The 23,909-nt window shown below is 35.1% G+C and overlaps 2 protein-coding genes across 2 annotated transcripts; one reads left to right on the top strand and one right to left on the bottom strand.

Annotated features, from left to right (window-relative positions):
• Positions 1-4,528: 4,528 nt before the first annotated feature.
• On the bottom strand, positions 4,529-10,754 carry LOC105048721 (uncharacterized). The gene is made up of 5 exons (XM_010928141.4): positions 10,352-10,754; positions 6,417-7,353; positions 6,154-6,249; positions 5,110-5,246; positions 4,529-5,037 (listed from the first exon to the last, which is right to left on the bottom strand). Exons 1-5 carry the CDS (start codon positions 10,570-10,572, stop codon positions 4,863-4,865), a joined length of 1,566 nt encoding a protein of 521 aa, XP_010926443.1. The 5' UTR covers positions 10,573-10,754; the 3' UTR covers positions 4,529-4,862.
• Positions 10,755-14,799: 4,045 nt separating this feature from the next.
• On the top strand, positions 14,800-23,883 carry LOC105048719 (partner of Y14 and mago). The gene is made up of 4 exons (XM_010928139.4): positions 14,800-15,201; positions 15,294-15,407; positions 22,075-22,335; positions 23,506-23,883. The coding sequence occupies exons 1-4, from the start codon at positions 15,019-15,021 to the stop codon at positions 23,641-23,643; spliced, it is 696 nt and encodes a 231-aa protein (XP_010926441.1). The 5' UTR covers positions 14,800-15,018; the 3' UTR covers positions 23,644-23,883.
• The last annotated feature ends 26 nt before the right edge of the window (positions 23,884-23,909 follow it).

Here is a 23,909-nt window from a genome sequence, read left to right as displayed (position 1 = left end):
TGTCCGATGTTTCATAATGTGATAAAGATCAACCGCTCTCCTTACATAATCTTTACTCTCAAATATTAGATCTTTGAAAAATTCAGTCATCGAGGAGTCCCAAAACTGATAGTCAAAGTTCAATCTTCGACCAGCACTAATACAACCACCATTATCTAAATTTATACCATTAAGAAATTATGGGGGTTCGTGCAAACGAGATTGAGATTCTCCCACATTAATATTAGGCTGAACATCTTCATCATCATTCTCATCTTCACCATCATCATCATTACTGCTACTGTCCTCATCCATCCAATAGTCTTCATCTCTGCTTTCATCTGACTCAAAGTCTAGATTATCAGAATTTATTCCACCGACTACCCAGTCATCGTTCTCTATATGAGTATCGTCTCCCGCACTTACCACTATTTTTAGCAAAGAAGAAGTCACCATAGCAGAAGACACAGGAGAAGTCACCATAGGACTCTGAATAATTGGACAACTAGGACCGGCAGTAGTAGAATATTGTTTTGCAAATATTGCCTCAACACTATCGGTTTGCACCATCGGAGTTACGAAAGGTGAGAAAGGCCCAACATTATTGTCTGCTTGAGTTAAAAACCGACTATAGTATTCAAAGCTCGGTACATCTTTCTTTTCAATATATAATTCTAAAAATCAATATTCTGAATATTTCAAAAGAAATGTCAGTATTTCTTCGATATCTTCATTGTCATCAATTGAAACTAAGATATACTTGCTCTGCATTAACTGTCCCGACAGATTAAGAGATTTTCATTTCAATTTTATTTCATATTTTTCTTTGTCTATAGAAATACTGCTGTATAAATAATCCAATAATTCTTGATGTGATAATGATGAAGATACTCTAATCATCCGATTTGCAGGGTGATTGTACTGCACACCAGTTTCATCATTCTGTATCATGCCATCATAATACAATAGTATACGAACTCGAGTACTGACTATTTTTTCAGAGAAACCTATGACAAAATCAAAATAAAAAAAATTAGTATTACTAATTATTTTATCGTTTTAAAAGATTTACATTATAAATGCATTATATCATCAATTTCATCAATTATAGATCCTATCCCATTTGAAAATTACATTAATTCTATAGGTTAATTATATTAATCAAACAATACGCAACAGGGATCGAAAAAAATTTTGACAGTATTTCTCCTTAGTTCTCCCACACGACTGAAAATGTGTGGGAAGAACTAAAAAAAATACTGTCCGAAATTTTTTTCGAACCCTCTGTATATCGTTCGAATAATGTAATTACTTATAAAATTAAATATAATTTCTAAACTATCCAAACTGGACAATCAATTGACCAATGTATATATTTTATGGTACCCATATAAAAATATATAATCAAATATATATTTTATACGGATATCATAGAATATCCCACATTGATCAACTGACATGTCTACATTTTCATAAAATGCAATATATTTTAAAATTTTTAAATTAGGATCGAATTGAATTTTAAAATAAATCTGAATCTAATGAGATAAAAATAAAAAATAAAAAAATAATGAGGTAAAAATAAAAAATAAAAAGATCGAAATAGAAGGGCACCGCAGGGTCGCACGGGCCCCCGTCGGGGATGGGCCATCGCGGGTGGGGATGGGGCGGGGCGACCGGCCAAGGGAAGGGAAGAGGCCCGCCGTCGACCAAGGGAAGGGGAGGGGCGGGGCAGGGCGGCCGCCGGCCAAGGGAAGGAGACCGCCGCCGGCCGGCTGTCGTCGGTGGGCCAAGGAAAAAGAGGGAGAGAGAAAGAGGAAGAGGGAAGGAAGAGGGAGAGAGAGAGAGGAAGAGGAAAGAGAGCAGGCGGTCGGTCAAGGGAAGGGGAGGGACAGGGTGGCCGCCGGCGGCCCACCGGCAGACCAACCGTGGGGGCGCGCAGGCCCACCGCCAGCCGTCTGTCGCCGACGGGCCAAGAAAAAAGAGGGAGAGAGAGAGGAAGAGGGAGAGAAGAGGGAGAGAGAGAGAGAGAAAGAGGAAAGAGAGAAGAGGGAGCTCACCGCCGTCGGGAGCTCGCCGCCATGCCATCGAAGAGGAGAAAATGCTGGAGAAACGCTGGAGAAGAGGGAGAAGAGGGTTTTTTTTTGGGTTTTAAGGTTCAAAAATGCCAAAAGGGATGGCCTTTTCAAAAATGCCATTTCTTTTGGCATTTTTATTTGAAATTTTTATTTCTTTTATTTTTTTCATTTTTTATGATATTTTTAATTTTTTTTAATTTTTTAAGTTATTTTTATATGATTTTTTAATAAAAAATTAATTTAAAATGGAGATAGTAATTTGAAATGATAATTTTTTATTTGAATTAAAGTTAATTTTTTTTAAAAAAAATTATAATTATAATTTTTATTTTTTTGCCATTTTTCCCCTTTTATTCACTTTTTTATGGCATTTTTTTTAATTTTTTGAAATTCAAATTAAAATTTTTATAATTTAAAATTAAAATTTTAATTTTATTCTATTTTTACCCTTTTTGGCATTTTTAGGTATTTTTTCCTTTGTTTGGAATATTTTTTAAAAAATTAAATTTAAATTAATTTAGTAATTTGAAATGATGTTTTTTATTTTAATTATAATTATAATTTTTATTTTTTTAAATTTAAAATTATAATTATAATTTTTGAATTACAATTACAATTTTTATTTTTTTTCAATTCAATTCTTTTCCCTTTTCTCTTTTTTTATGGTGTTTTTTATTTTTTTACACCAATTTTTTTTTCTTCAAATACTTTTTTGAAAAAATAATTTCAAATGGGGAAAGTAATTTGAAATGATATTTTTTATTTGAATTAAAGTTAAAATTTTTATTTTTTTAAATTTTAATTTATAATTTTTATTTTTTTTCCATTTTTTCACTTTTTTATGGTATTTTTTATTTTTTTATTTTTTTTGAATTCAAATTAAAATTTTAATTTTTTTTATAATTTAAAATTATAATTATAATTTTTTCATATTTTTACCATTTTTTTGTTTTTATGATATTTTTTTATGTATTTTTTTCTTTGTTTGAAATATTTTTTAAAAAAATTAATTTGAAATGGGGAAAGTAATTTGAAATGATATTTTTTATTTTAATTAAAATTAAAATTTTAATTTTTTTTAAATTTAAAAATATAATTTTTTATTTTTTTCATTTTTATGCCACTTTTTATTTTTTTAATTTTTTAAGATTTTTTTTGGGATATTTTTTAAAAAATTAATTTTAAATGAAGAAAATAATTTGAAATGATGTTTTTTATTTGATTTAAAATTAAAATTTTTATTTTTTAAAATTTATTCAAAATTATAATTTTTATTTTTTTATTTCTTTCTCATTATTTTCTTCTTTTATGGTATTTTTTATTTTTTTAATTTTTTAAAATTTTTTTAGGATATTTTTTTTAAAAAAATTTAAATTTAAATGGGAAAAATAATTTGAAATAATTTTTTTTATTTAAATTAAAATTATTATTTTTATTTTTTTAAATTTAAAATTATAATTTTTATTTTTTTTCTCATTTTTTTTTCTTTTATGATATTTTTAAAAAAATTAATTTGAAATGGAGATTGTAATTTGAAATGATGATTTTTATTTGAATTAAAATTAAAATTTTTATTTTCTTAAAATTTAGAATTATAATTTTTTATTTTTTTAATTCTTTTTTATGATATTTTTTATTTTTTTTTACATCAATATTTTTTAGATATTTTTTTAAAAAGATAATTTGAAATAGAGATACTAATTTGAAATGATGATTTTTATTTTAATAAAAATTATAATTTTTATTTTTTTTATAAATTTTAAATTATAATTTCAATTTTTTTTATTTTTTCTCTTTATTTTGGAAAAAAATAAAATCGTCAAATTAAATGACTTTTTTTAAAACACCATTTGATTTGGCGATTTTATGTTTTTTTTCGTCGTCTACGTAAAAAATGGGAGAAAAAAATGGATGACGTGATCATCATAAAATGCCATTTTGAATGATATTTTATCCTATTTATATCATTTTAATAAATAAATTAAAAAATAAGTTATTTTTATAAATATTTTTTTTTTAAAATTAATTAGGTAAAGCACTCAGAATGTTGGGGTCTGTGTCTCTACGAGCATTATATCTATTTAATCTCGTTTGAATCTTTTCCATGAACTCACCTGCTGTATACTGTAAGCACTTCGGGGATCCTCCACTACCGTAACACCGAGTCTTGCTCTCTGAACAGCCATGGAATATCACTAAGAATCAAGGCAAGAAATGAGATGATCCTTGTTTGATATCAAGGCCAAGCTTGACAGAAATCTAATCTCACTCACTTAACTCCCTGCCAAACGTTTTCATTCTGGTACAATAGGTTCCATTTTAGATGAGATCAAAATTGTATCGGTGCTGGCCAGCCAATCTAATTAAGCCCCAGAAGCAACAGCCTACCGTACCCATCTAAATTTTATATCATCTTTGGCTTCTTTATAAATATCAACTTTCAGCTGTGTCAGCATCTGCTGCAATTCAAATTGTAGAAGACTCCGAAGGACGGTCTACTATCCAATAAACCATACAGGCTAATCATGACTCACCAAATGTATGTTTTTGATTACTGCATCATATATATACAGAGCAGTTACAGACAATTTCACCGTATAGCCCTGCGTTAAAAATGATGCACATTCTGCCGTAACTAGTACTTGCAAACCAAGGTGGAAGCGAAAGTTAAAAAGGTAAAAGGGAAAAAAGAATGGTGATAAGGAGACTTCTATCAAAGCACTGTGAGATCTCAGCAGGTGATCTTTGGCTCCCCAGCTTGAACAAATCTCTTTAATGCAAATAGTGTTCAAGTTCAGGAAGTACTTATTCTCGCTTGTCCTCCTCAGACTCGTCTTCAAGACTGTAGGCATCAGTGTGATCCACACTCCTTTCTTTCTTATCGAGCTTCACCAATCCTAGGTCACCATCTGATGTCCCTTTGGTTAGAGATTGAGCTTCTTCATCATCATCTTCTCCAATTTCACCAGAATAGGCATATCTGATATAAAAGAAAGAGAGTCAAAAGCTGACGCTATAGCCTTCTTTGAAGGGGGCAAAGCAATAGCTTTACCTTTGAGAGCTTTGAGATGGCGCCCACAGATAGCACACAACACAGAGCAATGCAAAGGAAAGAATGTCCCAGAAGGCAGTGATGATCCATGCACTCTGCCAACGTTCACTAAACGGGTCTGTTGCCTTGAAGTAAACCTGTGGAATGGAGGATTTTTATTTGGAGGGTGAGCATTTTATTTACTGCAGTAAGAAGCCTTGCAATTTCACATATATGCAAACTATCAAATTTTGTTTGTAAGGCAATGCACGTGAAATCATGCTTTACATAACTTTTCCACCGCATGCATTTATACCAAGTTATTGTGTGATAATTTAACAGGCAAAATCTAAAACCTGAAACATCTTTACTCCATACACGAGACAAAATGAGAAATACAGTACTCTCTCTGAAATGCTGCAAATAATTATCTGCTTCCAATAATCAAAGCAAGTAGCTGTTAATGATCTTGATGCTCTTGCAGAAACCTAGTAATACCACATAATCATTTTATAGTTCCTGTATGCATACATACATACATGCAATGTATGTACACCTTCTTACATTTCGAATAAGATTTCATATTGCTTTGGGTTTAATAGTGTCTATTTTATGTATAGAAGCTGAAGAGAAACATGAGCATTTGCATCTTCAAACTATTTCCTTGATCTTACAATGTTATTAAGGAAGAACCTGGGGATTTTCAAAATAGATTCCAGCTCATAAACTGAGTGAATAAAAAAAAAAAAAAACATTTTGTTGCAATAGGAAACATTAAAAAGGCATGGCAGTCTAAAGTAAAGCAAATTTCATGAAAGAGAAAAGAAAAAAAGATTATATTGCAAATTTGCAGGCATGCAGTATGGTATGTTTCCTTTTCTTTCTTTTTCTTGTTTCCTACACGCACAAAGACTCCATTTGGTTCCTAGGTAAAAAGGCAACACAACATACCGAGTTAATAGAAAGACTTGAGATGAAAATTTGTTTACAATGCAAAAAGACCTGCAGATATGAACTCATACAAATCATTATCTTACAAAAGTTAACAAGAAGCTGTTTTTCTACCTCATATCCAATCCAAGCAACTGAAGAAATCACAGCAATTACCAATGCATTAGCAAACTTCCTGTATATGTCCAATTTCACAGAACTTCTCCTTGCCTAAAAAGTTCGCACTAAAACAAGTTAGTATGTAGGTTATGGTGCCCTTGTCATAAGAAACTGACAAAAGAATAAGAAGTAAACCAGAGTTTTTGAAACCACAATGTTGAAATAGTCTGCCAGTATGGCTAATAAAACTCTATATATTTAGATTTGGTTTTATATACCTGTAGCTTTTCTAGTGTCCGAGAAAGAGAAGTGAAAATCCAGAGTATTATGAAAGCATCTAAAAACGCATCTGGAAGGACTAGGAAAAGCTTTGCTTTTCCTGAGAAGTCATTAATGGTTCCAACATTTTCTTCAATATCCAGTAACTCTGATGCCAAAAAATATGTTACTCCAAGAAGAAGCACCTTTGAGGTAAGACCTCCAAGAGTTGGCCGGACAACACCATATCCCATAGAAATGGAGAGTAAAATTAGACGTGAAACTGTTTTTCTAACAGCTCCAACAGTCACTACCCAAGTTGTTATCCCAACAGGCCTCATGCCAGTGTTATTAAAATTCAAATATTCGAAGTACCACAGAGTGGTTTCAAACAAGCCAAGAGCAATAACAAGGGTGATACAGTTCTGTAGTGGCAGTACATCTCTCCAAAATCTTGCATACTGAGCAAACCAGATGAAACTTAGCAGCAAATATGCCAATGACATGAATATGTAGAATGTCATCGAGGGAGCCATCCTTCCTGGCAAATAACCACCAGGGTTTTTCCAGACTGTCTTTCCACTCACTGAGAGCCCTCTCAGCTTTGGATCACAAGAGATAAAGAACAAGTTATACATTCCAGTCTTTGTTATAGGAATATCCTCAGTCTCCAATGCTGTTGATAAATAATTTGCACTAAAATGTGTATTTATGACAACAGGCCAATTCAAATCTACTGATGATAGTCTCCTAATAACTTCTCCTTGTTTGCAACCCTCAAGCTTAGCAAGATCAGGGGTACAGCATATGGATCTTTGTCCACCATAAGCAGATCCACCAATATTATCCCGATCGGATGCTTCAAATATAATAGCTTGGATCAACCCAGTACTATGCTCCATGCTTGAATGCTGCTCAGCTGAATACTTAGTCCTCCAGAATGTGATGTTCTTAAACCTGCAACAATTAAACAATTACATATGCAAAATAGTGGATTCCAACAGAAAAGATTAAGTACTCCACCATTAGTAGATAAAGTTATAACTTATACGCATATGCCTTGTTAAGTATATGAGGGGCAGGTGCCTGGACCAAACACTGTGTTCCGCCAAACACATGCACACATATACATAGATATAGAGGTCAAGAGGAGTCATCAAATGTTAATCATGTGACACTAAGGACTAAAATATTGCATCTAGTGCACATGACAGCCAAAGTTCATGATAGTACATAACTACGCATCACATTAGACCTGTCAAAGTTTGGTCAGTAAACTAATATCATATCATATCATGCCATATCAGCTCAGTAAACAATCAAACATATTTTTGACCCCTCAAAAGAAATATAGGATTAAAAATTTAAAGCCATATCAAAGAAAACATCATTAGCTAATAAATTGTCCCTACACATTGTTCTATACCTTTAAAGAAATCTGAGATCAAAACTAACATGAATTAGCATCATGTTAGATTAAATCTTTGAATTCAAAAAATACAAATAGCTCAAAAGAAAAATTGGAAAAAATAAATATTAATAACAATAATAATACAACATAGTCACATGAACTGATTTACTTCAACTGTGTTTGACTAAATCTATGTGCAATCCAAGTAATGCAGTATCCTGTAACATTATGTACTGTTATATTTCATTTCCATATTGACAAGTTCTAGGCAATACACATCAATCTGATTGATATCTATATTCATCCCCTTTATGATATTTGAAAACATGGAACACTGCAAATGTTATATGGCACATCACAATCAGCACTAGAATCTCTAGCGTGACACCTAAGGTTGGAAATAGGGGCTAATAACCTGGTGACCTGATCCAAATCCAATCCTAAATATTGGAATTGGATCTAGAAAATAAGCCGGTAATCTATTGGGTTGGTTTTGGGTCCTAAATTTAAATCAGAGCATTATTAGCTCAGATCAGGGCCTATGGCAATGCATACCCAAAATCCAGAACTCAATATAATACATGCATGTTATATTTAGATTAATTCCAACCATGCATTTGCAATGGGTAAGTAATAGAGCATTCTATTGATTAATAGTTAAGAAAATTCAAAATTACAGACATAGTTGAATCCGGTAGGTCCCACAAACCAGTCATAATTAACATATGGTCAGGCTTTAGCGATATGTCATGCCCCGTCCAATCCCCAACCTTCAACCATCTGATACCGAACTCTTGTAAAAGTATGGCGATGAGTAATAGTGCAGATGCTTGTATTCATAAAGTAACTTTTATGTGCAAGCAGTACATTGAAAAAATAGTCTAAAGATATATCAGAATAGCTTAATAAATGCCCAAGCACTATCTGATATCCAACCCTTGTCCTAAGTACGTTTGGTATGCTATTTGGTATAGGCATGAGGTTGTAAATAGGTTTGAATTTAGATTAGATTTAGCTAATATGTACTTTGAGTTTAGTATGGATATCGTCAAATCGTACCCAAACCAAACCTGTTGCCAACCCCAGTGACACCGAAGAAAGCAAAGTACCAGGCCTTAAAGATGTGTCTTAATGTTAGGTGTGTCTTATACATGATTTATGAGGTAAATTCATAGAGAATGGAAACAATATTGGCTGTATTAATAAATGGTTGAAACTTGAAACAAAATCTATGTAATCAAAGAAATTCTAATAAGCTTCAAAAAAGCAAAGCATAGATCTTCAATCAAGCTTGTCCATATCTTTTTTTGACAACTTCCATTTATGTCACCTTCAGTCCTCCCTTCTCTTCTTTAATCTTTCATCAAAGTACTAGTCCTCCTCCCAATTCCCTCATATCAAGGTTTTCATGCCCATACCATTTCATTTGGTTCTCCATAACTTCATTTGTGGTTGTTGTGACTCCTAGAAGTCCTCTAACGTACTCAATCATCACTTGATCCTTTCTAGATTTACGAAAGCACACATATATAATATATTTTGACATTCGCCAGAAGATGGCCCATCAAATTCCCACAACCATCTAGCCCTGTTTTGTTAATACTGTTAAGGAATGATGACATGATAAATCAAAGACATGTCTGCTTGCACACCCATTTTGTCTTTGCTGTTCTTAAAAACTAAAATGAAAAAGAATGAGGAAGGGCAACAAAAACAAGTTCCATTGAATTCTCTTCTTGATTGTTCAAAGCAAATTCAAAAGGAAAGAAAACAGAAACATGATCACAAAAGCTTTTTAATCCTGATATTATATGGACTCTGCATTTTGAAACTCTAATAGCATGAAACATTAAAAAAAAAAAAAAAAAAGCTTTCATGTAAATTTACTATTCTCTTCCAAGTATACACTCTATCATAAACATTTCTAATTCTTTATGCACATCTTAGCTGGTATGCACCTTGGCATTGTCATATCTGCTCCACTCATCTTAACTCAAGGTCTTTCTTCACAGCCCAACATCCTAACTTATGTCTAGGACCAGCTGAGTTAACAACTGACTTCACCAAATCATTCTGCCAGAATTTTATCAACACTACCAGTTATCCTTGCTAGCCTCAGAAATTAGTTAACAAGGGGAAAATTACCCAAAACAAAGAGCCAAAGCTCAACTCACATCCCCAAGAAAACAATTTTATCACCATCCTAGAGAAAGTACAGGTTTACCTAAAATATGGCATCCTAAGGACCGACTGCTGTTTCATTACAAAATTGGGCTCTTCCATCCACCATGACAGCCACTTCCATCTCCCAAAACTCCGTCCAAAAACAGTTTTTTTTTTTTTTTTTAAAAATAATTTCTTTACATCTATAACTAACAATAAGATAGATTACAAACAGACCCCAGTACTGACTGATTTCAGTACAACAATAACTTATCAAACTGATTTCCCAAAACTCCTTTTACAACTAAAAATCAACTAAATGGTTCCAATTATCATGAGAATCGAATAAGGCATGGAGATTAAGATGAAGTGTTCGATTACCGGATATAGGAGCGGCCATCAGCGATCCCGGATGAACTTAGGGGGGCTGCGGGGTCGGAGGCGACGATCCCTTCGCTGCCGCCGGAGATAAGGAAGGCATTGCCGACTTCCTTGAAGGGCTTGCGGTCGTAGGTGTGGATAGAACCCTCGACCCTTCCCACGTCGGTGAGAGTGGTGGCGGAGAAAAGGAGGAGAAAGGCGAGTAGGGCAGCGAGATCCATGGAAGAGAGAGAGAGAGAGAGGCGGGAGGATCTGATGTCGGACGAGGGTAAACAAATGCTGTAACCTTCGGTAGATTACCTCAACATCAAAGCATTATGCTACGTCTGGATGGTGATGATCTCAATGCATCCTAATTGGCTGCTTCTCAAGGTTCCTTCTTGCAGGTGGATCAAAGAATATCACAGACAGCATTGATGGTTATGGTCTTTTAATATGATTAGTTTTTTGAAATTCATATATTTACTTAGATATTAAATCTTGGAATACTTATTTTTTTGAAAAATATTTATATTTATTTATTTAAAATATAAATAGCTATAGTGGCAATGAGAAGTGCAGTATTCCAAGGCAAAGGTCAATGCTCACTGTCACGCCCCCGACTCGAGATTGTGAATCGAGGATCATGACAACCGCCGCATTATCATAGAAAACTCTTCCCATAAACATGCAAGGCATCTTATCATGTTATCTTAAAATAACAGCAGAATAATTAGTCAATAATTTAAATCCAAAATATAACGACCTAAATTTTTTTTCTTTAATATCTCAATAAATTCAACAATGATTCATAGGCCTTACATCAAATTCAATAAGACTTTCAACCTAAAATAAAAGTATAGGGATTCTACTTCTGATCACTCTTCCATTCATATCTTGTATTATCTTAATTCCTCAACATCTGTAAAAATAATAAAAATAGGAGGTAATGAGCTAGACAGCCCAATAAGCAATGATCACTTTTCAACAGATTTCATCAGGTATTTAAGTAAATCATCATTTATAGAAAATAAGTATATAGAGTTCATCAATTCGAAATCAATTTCAATTATGCAACATAATTCATGCCAAATTCATTTCTTTTTCGAAAATTCAAGTTTCTTTATAAATTTTAATTTCTTTCATTCTTAAATTCTTTTCGTCAACCATGAGCTATGACCATATTTTTCCTGTGGCAGGGTCATAATACCGCGTATCTGCTTGCGGTGAGCTGCGAATCATCTGGCAGCAAAGTCCTTCGGAACCGCTGGTCTCTCTGATGGTTTGTCGCTGGTCTCTCTGGCGACATGTCGCTGGTCTCGCTGGCGACATAAACCCTCAAGACAATCAATTACCAACGTATATGCCCCTATTGGCAGGGTCCTTTACATAGTCAGGTTGTCAATTCATAGTGTTTCTTATATCATAATTCTTCATAAATTATATTTTATATTCTAATTTCGATAATAAAACATATAATCATGTAGTATCGAAATCAATCAATATAATGCATCATGAAATCAATATGTTCAATCATGCTTCATCATAACATTTCAAATAAGATATTTTCATAACAAAATATCATTCATCCAATTCATGCATCATTTCACAAATCATGTCAGAAAAATATATTATAATTTATCGATAAATCTAGAAAAAGTGAAACATTACTTACCTCAAACGTATTCCAATAAATCCACATAATTCTATAAATTTTCTTTCAAAAATTCTGTTCGTAGATCATATCGCGATATCCCATGATCAAACATCCACAATCCTATACAGAATCAATTTCAATAATTAGAAAGAATACGAATACCATATTTCAACGGTTTAGATTGGGTCCGATCATCTAATTTCATTTAATCAAAATCTAATTAGGATCTAAACGATCCAAAGTTTGACTATCAGATCAAATCGGATTCGAAGTGATAGGATCGAGGTTTCTTCATCGATTTCATAAAATCAAGTGGAGAGAGAAAATCAGAGGAGAGAGAATTCATGAGGTACAATTCGAATTGATCAGGAGATACAATCCAACATTACGATTGGTCCAATATCTCAATTGGTAAAATCAACATGATTAAATCAAGTCATGGCTAGATCGAAATCATGGATAATCAAATCTAAAGATTCATGGTCTGATTAAGGTGGGTGCCAGTATGCTGTCTAACAATCATGGATCAGGATTCTTCATTAGAATCAGATCAGGACTATTGAAAGAATTTCTTCATTGATAAATCGATCAAGAGAGAGAAATCGATCGAGAGAGATAAATGACTTTAGAGAGAGAAAATTTTAGAGAGAGAAAATTTTAGAGAGAGAAAACTCATCTTGAACTCCTCAGACGATATGATTCAACAAATTCGATCGATCAGATCAAATTATGCTAAGATTATCATGTGGACAATTCAATAAGATCATGCGAAATAAAATCTAAAAATACTCGATCTGATCAAAGTGGATGTCAGTGTACCGTCCGACGATCACGGATCAAAAATCCATCACGAGGATCATTTAAATTCATCATCATTCTTCTCAAAATTTTAGAAATCTTAGGAGAGAAATAATCTAGAGAGAAGATTCTAGAGAGAGAAAGTAGAGAGAGAAAATCTAATTCTAGAGAGAGAAAATACTAGTTCAGGCTGAAGAGAGAGAGGGAAGAGAGAGAAACTCTCTTTCTCATATTTTATTATTTATATCATTATTTATTAATTTATTTTTTTTTCTTCTTCTTTTCTTTCCTTTCTTTTTTTTTTCTTTTTCTTCACGGAAGAGAGAAGAAAAAAATCCTATTTATTATATTATTAAATTATTATTATTTTATTTTTCTTCTTTCTTTTTTTTTCTTTTTCTTTTTTCTTTTCTTTTCTTTTTTTTTTCTTTTTCTTTTCTTTTCCTTCTTCTTTTCTTTTTCTTTTTTTTTTCCTTCTTCTTCTTTTCTTCTTCTCCTGTGGGTTCCTTTGGGCCAAAACAGGGGACTGTGAGGTCCCCTCATTGGTTGGCCGGCCGGCGGCATAGCCGACATGGGACGGCCGTCGGCAGGAGGAGGGTGACTCGCCGATAAGAAGAGGGCCAAAATCGATGGTCGGCGGCGACCACCGACGTCGGAAATAAAAAAAAAACGAGCAAAATATAGAGGTTCTTCCGCAATAAAATCCGGCGACTCCGGTCGCCGGCGAGCATGCACACTGGCATGGAAAGGAAAGAGGAGAAGAGAGGAAGGGGAGGAGGCTTACCTCCGACGCCGGCGAGGCTTTTCCGGCGAGCAATTGGACGGCACAGGGACGGATCTTCCGTGAGAATTTTTCAGCGATTGCCGCCGACTGAGCTTGTGATCTTTAGTGGAAGGGAGAGAGGATGGCTCTCCTCCTTAAATAGAACCGGAGGGAGCTCGTCTCCGACTCTGATTGGGAGCCGGCGAGAGGAGGAAGAAGACTCCCTTCGGGAGTCTTCTCCCCTATTTTTCTATTTTTTTTTTTTTTGTTCGTTTGGATTCTTACATGGGTTGGGCCGTCACACTCACAATCACATCTAGAAATTTTTCTTGATAAAAGGAGAAAAGCTTCACTATAACATAGTAGAAAGGATGATACAAAGTCTTAGATATACAGCATTCAAGCCACAAAAGATATACATCAACCTCAATTACATCTAGGAGTTTGCTACCAAAAAAAAATCACATCTAGGAGTCTGACCACTATAATAAAACAAAGTTTTGTTTGCATCCATATGATTAAGTGTATCAACTATGTAATTGCAGTGCATTACTAGTTTAAAAATTTTTTCGATGCTACTTTAATGTTTTAGAACACTAAATAAAGTGGAAAAAGAGAATCACCATGACTTTATAAGTAAATTAAAAATTTTAGAATGATAATTCTTTTAAAAGTACCTAGTACTCCTAAGAGTAGGAAAAACACAAAATTCAAGTAGAAAATCCAGTCTATCCAAATAGAAAAACTATTTAAATCATGATTACTATAGATTAGAAAAGTTAGGCTATCCTGACCCTTACTATTTTGGTAGGAGATAAGTCATTATATGATGGAGGATTTTTACCTTTCTATTGAGAAAAATGAGCAAGAAATTAAATATCCTCAATCAATAATTTAGAACATAGTTACAATAAGATATGGTAAAATCTATCATTGAATATCTTTCTATTCAAAATGATAGATGATGGATCAAAGATGTGTGAGTAGAACATGAAGCTCTTATATTTCACACCAATTCTCACGAATAGTGTAGATCTCTCGAAATGTTGGATCTTATCGTACAAACACCCCATCATTCCTTTTTGAATATTTTGACATCATAACATATTGCGATAGAGACTTTTTTCCTTTCTTCATTCCTATATCGATAATTTTCTCATCTATCATGATCACTGTTGCACATGACGGAGAGGCATGTTACCACAAAACCCTCCGTCGATTCAACCCAATCCCTTTCTTTGACGAGTCCGCATCCGACCAAGCCCATATACGAACCGGGACTTCCCCTGGATTTTCTTCCATTGGTGGCGGGTCTCTTACAGCGGTGTCGGGCCTTGCGGCAGTGTAAATAGCGGCAGTGAACTCAAAACACGATCGCAAGATACGCCGAGCGGCCCCGTCGAGGCCGCAACTCCTTCCCTTTCCTTTCTCCCCTCCTCTGTTGCCGTCCGCCGTCTCTCCGGCGAGGTGATGGGAAGCGCCGCCGGAGGTGAGCGGCCACCCACCACCCGCATCCTTAGCATCCCCAAGGAAGGGGAGCGGATCCTCGCGCCCACGCGGCGGCCCGACGGCACCCTCCGGAAGCCCATCCGTATCCGGGCCGGCTACGTCCCCCAGGACGAAGTCGCCATCTACCAGTCCAAGGGCGCCCTCGTGAGCTACTTCCCTTCTCTCTCGCTCAAATCTTTCGTCTTTCTTTGATTCTTGGGTTAAAGTTGTCTGCTTTATGGCTGCCCGCAATGCAGTTGAGGAAAGGACTTCAGCCCGATGTTCCACCTGGCTACGATCCGGCGCTGGATGCGAAACCCAAGACCAAGTCGGCGAAGAGGAACGAGAGGAAGAAGGAGAAGCGGCATCAGGTCTTTTCCTTTTTTGCTGCCTTAGTGTAATAATGGCTTACTATTGGAGATTGATGGAGGAATAGTTATTGTTGTTGTAAAGGACTACAAAGATTCATCATCCAATTGACTCATTGATTTGTTAAAGTAGGACTAACAAAATCAAATAGATAAGCAGAAGGTTTTGATTTTTTTTTTGTTTCCCTTGTGGCAGAATACAAGTTAGAATTTTTGCTGGCACGGGAGATTATTGCTGGCAAATATATCTGTAGGACTATCCATATGAACTGAGTTTATCCAAAGGTATCTAGAGGAGGCATTTGACAGGGTTCCAATTGTCTCTCTTTTCTTGGATGTGGTTTTCGGATACCTTCTCAACTTCTCCTGTCAATGATATCTCCAAACACAAAATTTGCTAATTTCTTAGCCCGCTTACCAGCCCTTAATTCCTTTTTCTTTTCTTTTTTTTCCCTTCTTTTATATGTGATTTGAATCATCCGTCGTTGGTCGAACAAACTTGTCTCCCGTTTCCAGTACTGAACCTTTACTTAAAGATCTCCCTTAAAAATATTCACCCGGGTCTAAATTCTTGGGGCTGATCTATTCAAGACATACCCAGAACCGCCTCCAATCACCGGAGGGGTGTGACTGCTGAGGGATGCCTATTTTAGATTAACACCATGATTTTATCCTTCATTAATTTGTATTTAGTATGGGAAAATGTATTACTGTGACTTTTGTGCACGTGCCCACGTTATGTTCAAACTTTCCAACATTTGTTCCTCCCTTTTGTGTTGTGCTTGTTGGCTTTGTATAGTATTATATCGTGTTCACTCTTCAGAATAAATGCTTTCACACTTGGTTCTTTTAGAGCTAGCCTTGGGTTCTGACAAATGAATATTGTTTATGGGTTGTAGCACCATTAATTTCTTTCCATCTTTTCCTGCAACTACAGCTTTCAGACCATGCAAGGAAAGAAGTCTTTTGTATTCATCTAGTTTGGGATTAGAAATGCATCCATTTTCTATTGGAACCAATATAACCTTATCATTATCTTTGCTGAGGTTGTTTGCATATCTTTCCTCTTGCTGAACTGTCTCTTTCATATTGTGATGGAGTAAATCATTAGAGAAACAATGTATTGCTCCTTTTTTGATAGACAATGCCAGTCGCATCCACCAAAGCTGAATATACAAAATAAGGGGAAAAATTGGAAGACCGAACAATGGGATCAGGATGAGAAATAGCGATGTTGGCGAGAAAGTCGGCTGGCTGACTTCCTGGAAGACATGCTTTGCAGTGAATATTTGAAAGGAGTTGGCCAACTGGAAATGTTCCTCAGATAGGTAGGGCCTCCCATTGAAAGTGCAAGTTTGGCAGTCCAAGTCCACCTTGGGATTTTGGATGACATGTTTTCCTATGAGATGGTGTGCAAATGCCTCTCATCCATGATGCCCCTAGATGAAAGATGGTGGATGCATCTATTCAATCTATCCACCTAATTAATAAAGTGCTTGGGTAAAATGACATTATATAAAAGGGGTACAGGGAAAGCACAAAGAACGGGTTTCACTACAATAGCTCTACCACCTAAGTTTAGGTGTTGTCATTTCAAACTATCCAACTGCCTCTAGAGTTTATCCTTGATGAATTGTAGATCACCATCAGTCACTTGATGGCACCCCTAATAGATAGAAGTTCTGTAGTTGAAGAAGAAGGTAAGTTAGGGCTGAAGGCCACCGTGGATTTATGGAAATTGACTCTCTGCCCAGATTGTTGACAGTAGGCCTACAGCATCTCCTGAAAAACCAAGCAATCATGAACTCGAGCTTTTCAAAGCAGAAGGCAATCGTCGGTGAAGATTATGATTGATTAAGACACTCCCATGATGTGGCCGATAATTGTTAATCCTTTGTAATCCCAATTCACTATTCAAGTATATCGTTAGCATTTTTGAACATGAGATGAGAAAGAGGGGGAAGGGACACCCTTGTTGAAGACTTATGGAAGGTTCAAAGAAGGATGTAGGTTACTAGTTGACAGGGATAGAGGATGGTTCCCGAATGCAAGCTGAAATCACTGAATCCATTTTCTGGAAACTTTTGAGGTAAGACAAACATACGCTATCATGTGCTCTTTCCATATCTAGCTTGATAGCCATCGTGGAAGAGGCTCCACGGGCTTTGTTGAGGGAATGTGACTCTACAATGATGTTATCTGAGATGTTTCTATTAGAGACGAAAGTTATTTTCTCTTTTGATATCAACTTCCGAAGAATTCACATCATGTCCAATACTGTGATCCCCGTTGGAATACTCATAGGGATATCACGAATCGAAGCATCAATCGAAATATTCTTGAAAGAACCTATGTTGTCGATTTCCGCTAGGCTTTCCACCTGAATTTGGTAGCCTAGGGTCTCGACCAAGGTCAAAGCAGAATGACTGCTTGCCAGAGATGGTAGTTCCAATGGAGGAAAGAGTCTCCATGCTTAATCTTCATTTTGGGCACCTCAGCTCGTAGAGAAGAAAACCCTCAGCTCAGATAGCTTTTAGGCACAACTCTATCAGTAATTCGTTGCTCCCTCCACCGTTAACAAAAGGGTTTAGTTGGGCCTTAAAAGCCTAGTGAAAAAGCTAAACAAGAATAATATCGTTTGTTGCAATAAAAAAGTGATTTGGATATTGTTTTAGATAAATATTATTGTTGTTTGGAGAAGATTCAGAAACAATAATTGGTGCTTATTGGATTTTTCCCTTCTTATATTAATTATTTTGATGTCTTCAAGGTTTTTGAGAGATATATAAGCGGTTTTAAACCCTGTTTTGGTCCCTCCGCTAAAGTGCCATTTGCAGATTCATCCCAAATTTTGAAGTTTGGTCAAAAAAGTTACAAATATCTAAAAATTCTAAAAATAAAATGAATGAAGCAAATTATTTCACACCATTTTTATTATGTTTTAAGTTATCCAACTATGTCTGATAAATAAGCTGACTTGGATTGATACAGCACAGAAACTGCTGATGGTATGCTTTACTTTGTTTTGCTTACCACAGTGATCATAGTCACTTATATTAGAGCCAATCTTGAAGCTTCCATATCGCTATTTTTAGAATGAACATTAAAAAAAAAAAAAAAAAACTGTTTTGTTTAAATGCTCTTTCCATCATTCTCACATACTATACAAATTCTAATTCCTGTGTCGAGCTAGTCTTCTCCATCATCACACCAATCCAACAGTATGTGTGTAAGTGGTTCAAATGTTGACCATATAGTCCCACTATTTGTTCATAGTTGATTGGTGCCCATCCGAGTAAACAATGGATTATTTATCTTATATAGATGAAATCTGAATTGTTGTAATTACATTTCTTTGATCACTCACACATGACTGTTGGTCTTTGTTCCTCAAATCACAATGGGAAATTTGTTCTGTTGGGAGCAGCTCCGGGTATGTGTTTATGGTGCATTCCTCATGAGAAGAAATGAAAACAGTCTCCATGCAGCATATGCTTCTAAAGTCTTTCAAACTTTTAGCCCTCTTTTAATTTTATGCTCTTTTTCTCCCTGTCTATCTTTGTTTGTTTTTAAAAAAGCAAGGCCCTTTTAGATTTGTAGAATAAAACATAACTTAAAAGTCTTTATGTTGTTGCCTCTTTTCCATTCAAATAATACTCAAACTGATTTTTTATTAGGTGTAATTATTTTTGGTGCCTTGTATAATCAAAACATCAGGAACTTCAATTCAAACAAACAAGTCCTTAACTTATTTTATACGTATAAGCTTAAATTTAACAAAATAATTAAAAACCTTGAAGAATTCAAAAGCTCAGAGCAATATGCATTAGTCTTTTCACAAAAATAACTAATCGCTATTTCTTTTGTGGTCTTCCAAGGGATCATTCTTGGGTTGGCCCCTAATTGGAAAGAGCATAGGCTAGCCTATGATTTGATGTGGTTTGGCCATAATCATGTTCGGCACAAGCACAGTCCCTTTGATATTCTAGCGATGGATTAACTACTATATAGACACATCCACATCAATCTATTCATGATATGGTAAGTAGATATTGTATTTATTCTGATTGGTTGTCGTTATTATGAAGGGCTGGCCCAAGGTTGTTTATATGGATGCTTGAGCTCATGCCAAACCAACCCATTGTTATTCAAAAAAAAAAAAAAGTTCTCTTGAAATGTAGGTTGGGTTTTATGGGCTTTGGACTGGTTATTGCAATCCGTTATGAATTTTAATTTAAATTTGATCATCAAAATAATACCCTTATGTAATAACAAAATACCTAGGCTTTTGATGATGAGGCTTTGATACCAATGTTAAAGATGTGGACTCATAAGTGGAGCTATAGTTTGATTCATATGATATAATTTGAAAATTTTAATGTTTAAATGGTTTAGATCTAATGCAATGCAAATGAATTATGTGTTTTATGTGAAAGAGTGCTGGAATAAGATTGAATTGGAGGAAATGCAAAAATGGATTAACAGAAGGTGGAGAGCTTTGGAGATGAGTAAATTAATGTTTTTTATATTAAACTTCACTTGTGCATGGGATATTATCTTCAAAGCATTGTTAGAAGCAAGTTTTAATGAATAAATATTTTGAATAGTTGCTTATATTTTAAGATCATGTTTGTTTAATTTAGACAATGACACGAGATCTTTAATGTATTTTAAGATCCCTGGTTAACCAATCAAGCTGTTCCTAGAAGTCCCGGAGGTCTAATTTAGTCTACAACTAGATAATCTGTTCCCCAATTAAGAAGGAAAAAGGGAAATCAAGGAAATTGGCACATCTAGATGAACAAAGAAAGGAGTTGCCATTTGAAAGTGGAGCTCTGTTTTGATCTTGGCTGCACACACATGATTAAAACTCTCTACTTTCTTTATTTTATCCATTATTACATTTATGACAACATTATTCTTCTTTTTTTCTCCATGTATGATGGTTTGCCATGTCGCTTTCACTTTTCTTCATTAAATATAATTTTTTGATCATACAAATTGTTTTCAAAGTTCTTTGTTATATAAATCAAATGTCTAAGTTCACTAGGCCTTCCTTAATAGTGTCAAAGCCCAATTTACTTCATTGCATTAGGTCGTTCATATGTTGGCTTAATTTTAGTTTGTTTAGCACAATTGGAATTAGAAATGTAAAGTGAGCGTGCTTGTAGAATGTAAATTCCTCAAAATTAACTTGTACAGTGTTGTTCAGGGGATCATAGATGGCAGATCATTATTGCCATTTGAATAAACAACTCAAATAAGGTGACTCTTGCCAAAAACATCATTAAGTCATTTCAAATAGGTAAAAAGAAAGTTCCCATATTTGGAAAATGGAAGTTGGAGTTATGTGTGTGAGCCTAATAGGGATTCGCTTTCTATAAATATGATGGGGTGAAAGATTTTTATTAAAATGTTAAATAACAAGTCCATTCTTACCCACAAAATAAAAACATATTCAAGGATAGAAGAGGAGGAGTAGGAGAAGAAGAATAAGGAGAAGAAGAAGATTAAACAACATGTCCTTTCTAACCACAAAATAATAATATATTCAGGGGTAGAAGTAGAAGAAGAAGAATTCAAGCAAATTATACACATTCATGTCTATTATGTCATATATAAGCTTGAGATTTCTTGGGTCGCACGTCCCTATAAATCAGTTAAATTTGCAGCTCTCTCTTTTCCTTCAATAGAACTACCATCCAGCAAGTTTGACCCTGATTGTAGCCCCCCTGCCAAGATGAATTTGTCATGTTTGGTTGAATAAGAGGGATGAAACCGCTTAGCCAACCCTATTCATGAACAACTATGGGCCTCTATTGTGATTGCATTGCTCATCTTGCTCAAAGTGCTTGAATTTTAAATGCATATCTTCCCTATAAATCAGTTAAATTTGCAGCTATCTCTTTTTCCTTCAATAGAACTGCCATCCAGCAAGTTTGACCCCGATTATTGCCCCTCTGCCAAGGTGAATGTCATGTTTGGTTGAATAAGAGGGATGAAAACTGCTTATCACCACTGCCATTCTTGAACCAATCTGGGCCTTTATCATGATTGCATGACTCATCTCACTCCAAGTTCTTGGATCTGAAATGCATCTCTTTTGGTTCAATTTTTTTTTTGCTTTATTCAAGGGATAGAAATATGAAAAATTACTGGTCAAAAGGGAGTGTATTCATCAGTTTATATAAACTTGTAAGGATCTATAATCAGATACATTGCAAATGCCCAGCACTAGGGCTCGATTTCTGTGATTTCTGCCATCTATGTATTCTCTTCTCCAGTATGCACCCTATGCTGGGCTATTTTACTTTGAAAACTGCTTCCCAGCATAGCATTCCAGTGCATGCAAACATCCACTGATGACATTTATTCTGACTAATCCCATAGCTTTGCACTGGCGCCCATAACATTGTTGTACAAATGCTGCTGCCAATATCTTACCATGATTTACCACCTATAACTTCTCTAGACATTTTGGAACTGATGCATCTATCCTGGCAGTGGTAAAACACATCATTTCTTTGGCAGCTACATTGTGTGGTTGTACCTGATGTTTTCTTGTATGGTTGCTTGATCAATGTTAGAATTCAAATCTGTTTTTTTTACTGGTTGTTTTTGATGATTCATTGAAGCCATCATCACCTGGAATGTGGCCATCTGATGGCAGGCTGCACTTGCTTCATCAACTGAGAAGGGCAAGAACTTGGATTCAGAGCAAGCCGGGATGGTAAAGTCTGAAGAGATGCCTTCTGCTGAACTTGCTCCCCAGAGATTGGAATCTGTGGACTCGGTAACCGACCAGATGGGTAGGATCTCTGTTTCCACAACATCAGTGGTGGTTAGGCCTTCCACTGATTCAAAGGAAGGTCCAAAACCTGAAAATTCTGGTCCTGATATAGATAAAAGAATTCGAGCACTGAAAAAGAAGGTAACTTTTATTATTATGACCTTTGTTTAGATAACATTTTATAGGAGGCTTAGCAGTGTTCAGCTTTCGTTGAAGGTGTCTTTATGTTTCTTTTCCTTCTGGTCAGAGTTAAAATATGTGGAACGATGTTGAATTTTTGTGGTTTATATTCCTGAGTTTTTCTGAAGACTTTTTAAAGAACGAATCATATAAATTTAGAAATATACATGGTATTTACAGTTTTTCCCCTTGTTATATCACTTGTTGAATCTTTAGACCTGGGATCATTTTTGTTCAGAACCCATAAAATAACACATAGACATGCAAGCACACAATCAAGTGGTTGTATTTGGGCAGCTGATGTCACACTGAGCAACCATCAATCATATCTTTCTGGTTCAAGTTAAATGACAAATTGTCATGTCCACTTATCTGAGATGCTAAAACATAATGCTAGAAACATGTGAAAAGACATGGTTTTCTTCATTATTTTTTGGCAGTCAGGAGGATCTTTATTGTCTATTTTCATTTCCTGGGAATTTGAAGTGAATTTCTCCTTGTGTGTGGCTTCAAGCAATACCAGTTTTTAAGAAAATCAAGTTGTTTCTATGGGAACTGTCTAGATTCTGCAAGCATGTATATAGTTTGTTACTCGACATAGAAAATGTCACAATTTGCACTGGTTCTATTCCTAAAGCTGCTATTAATGAAAAAGCTCGATTTATAGCTGAGTATTTATATGTTATGAATTGGTTACATTACCCTCATTTCAAAGCAGCTGACTGGTTACCATAATTTGCTACATTTTATTGTTGCTACGCAGGTTTCAAGCCTGCGGTTCATTTATTTGCATCATAAACATGTAACATTTGGTAACCAAGCTCTGGCTCTGAGAATTCTGCCATATGTTTAAGATCTTAGAGTGTTAATTTGCTGGTAGGATCTTCAATTTGCCTTATTACTCTGAAATTTCTGCACTGAACAAATCTTTCACCAATTGCAATGCATCCTTGGTGCATCTTCGTTAGGTTTTTCATGTGAAATTGGAGGCGAACACGTGGACCTTCCAGCTGTTAATGTTGTTTGGAATGATGAAATGGGTTTAGTATGTCCCACCAAAACAAGGCAAAATACCATGCTTAAATCTGAAATTAAGTATTTTAAATTTATATCTGGTATCATGTGTTGCAGATTCGGCTGGCAGAAGCACAGTTACAGGGAAACCAACAAAATATGAAGTCTGAGCAGTTAGAGAAGATGGAAAAAATGGAAGGATGGCGTGAAGAACTGAAACTTTTGGAGGACAGTAAGGCAAATCTGGTTTCATGAGTTGCACTAACTGGATGAACAACTTGCCAAGATCCTAATTTCGACTGGCTGAGTGCCCTTTCATGAAATCCTGTGGGTTGTATGCTCATTTTAGTTGTGGGTGTTCTTAGCCAACACCAGTACCAGATAAATTGATTTTGGGACCTGCGTCTATATGGTTGGTGTACTTATTATGTTAAATGTGTGGGTGAAGTTTTGCACTGAAAATATTTATCTTAATTTGGTACTTACGCTCGCAAAGTTCATGCTTGCAGTTGTACATGTTC

Source organism: Elaeis guineensis, chromosome 7, assembly GCF_000442705.2.
Source record: "Elaeis guineensis isolate ETL-2024a chromosome 7, EG11, whole genome shotgun sequence".
Classification (NCBI taxonomy): domain Eukaryota; kingdom Viridiplantae; phylum Streptophyta; class Magnoliopsida; order Arecales; family Arecaceae; genus Elaeis; species Elaeis guineensis.
The sequence above is the reverse complement of the archived record's forward strand: the minus strand, read 5'-3'. Positions and strand labels throughout refer to the sequence as shown.

What these genes read in the sequence shown, in the direction of transcription:
- LOC105048719 (XM_010928139.4), top strand. Translation starts at nt 15,019, where the DNA reads ATGGGAAGCGCCGCCGGAGGTGAGCGGCCACCCACCACCCGCATCCTT. An exon ending in ACCAGTCCAAGGGCGCCCTC is followed by an intron (nt 15,202 to 15,293) that starts GTGAGCTACTTC and finishes CCCGCAATGCAG; the next exon opens with TTGAGGAAAGGACTTCAGCC. An exon ending in TTCGAGCACTGAAAAAGAAG is followed by an intron (nt 22,336 to 23,505) that starts GTAACTTTTATT and finishes CATGTGTTGCAG; the next exon opens with ATTCGGCTGGCAGAAGCACA.
- LOC105048721 (XM_010928141.4), bottom strand. Translation starts at nt 10,572, where the DNA reads ATGGATCTCGCTGCCCTACTCGCCTTTCTCCTCCTTTTCTCCGCCACC. An exon ending in TTGCTTGGATTGGATATGAG is followed by an intron (nt 5,247 to 6,153) that starts GTAGAAAAACAG and finishes TCCATTCCACAG; the next exon opens with GTTTACTTCAAGGCAACAGA. An exon ending in CCATCTCAAAGCTCTCAAAG is followed by an intron (nt 5,038 to 5,109) that starts GTAAAGCTATTG and finishes CTTTTATATCAG; the next exon opens with ATATGCCTATTCTGGTGAAA.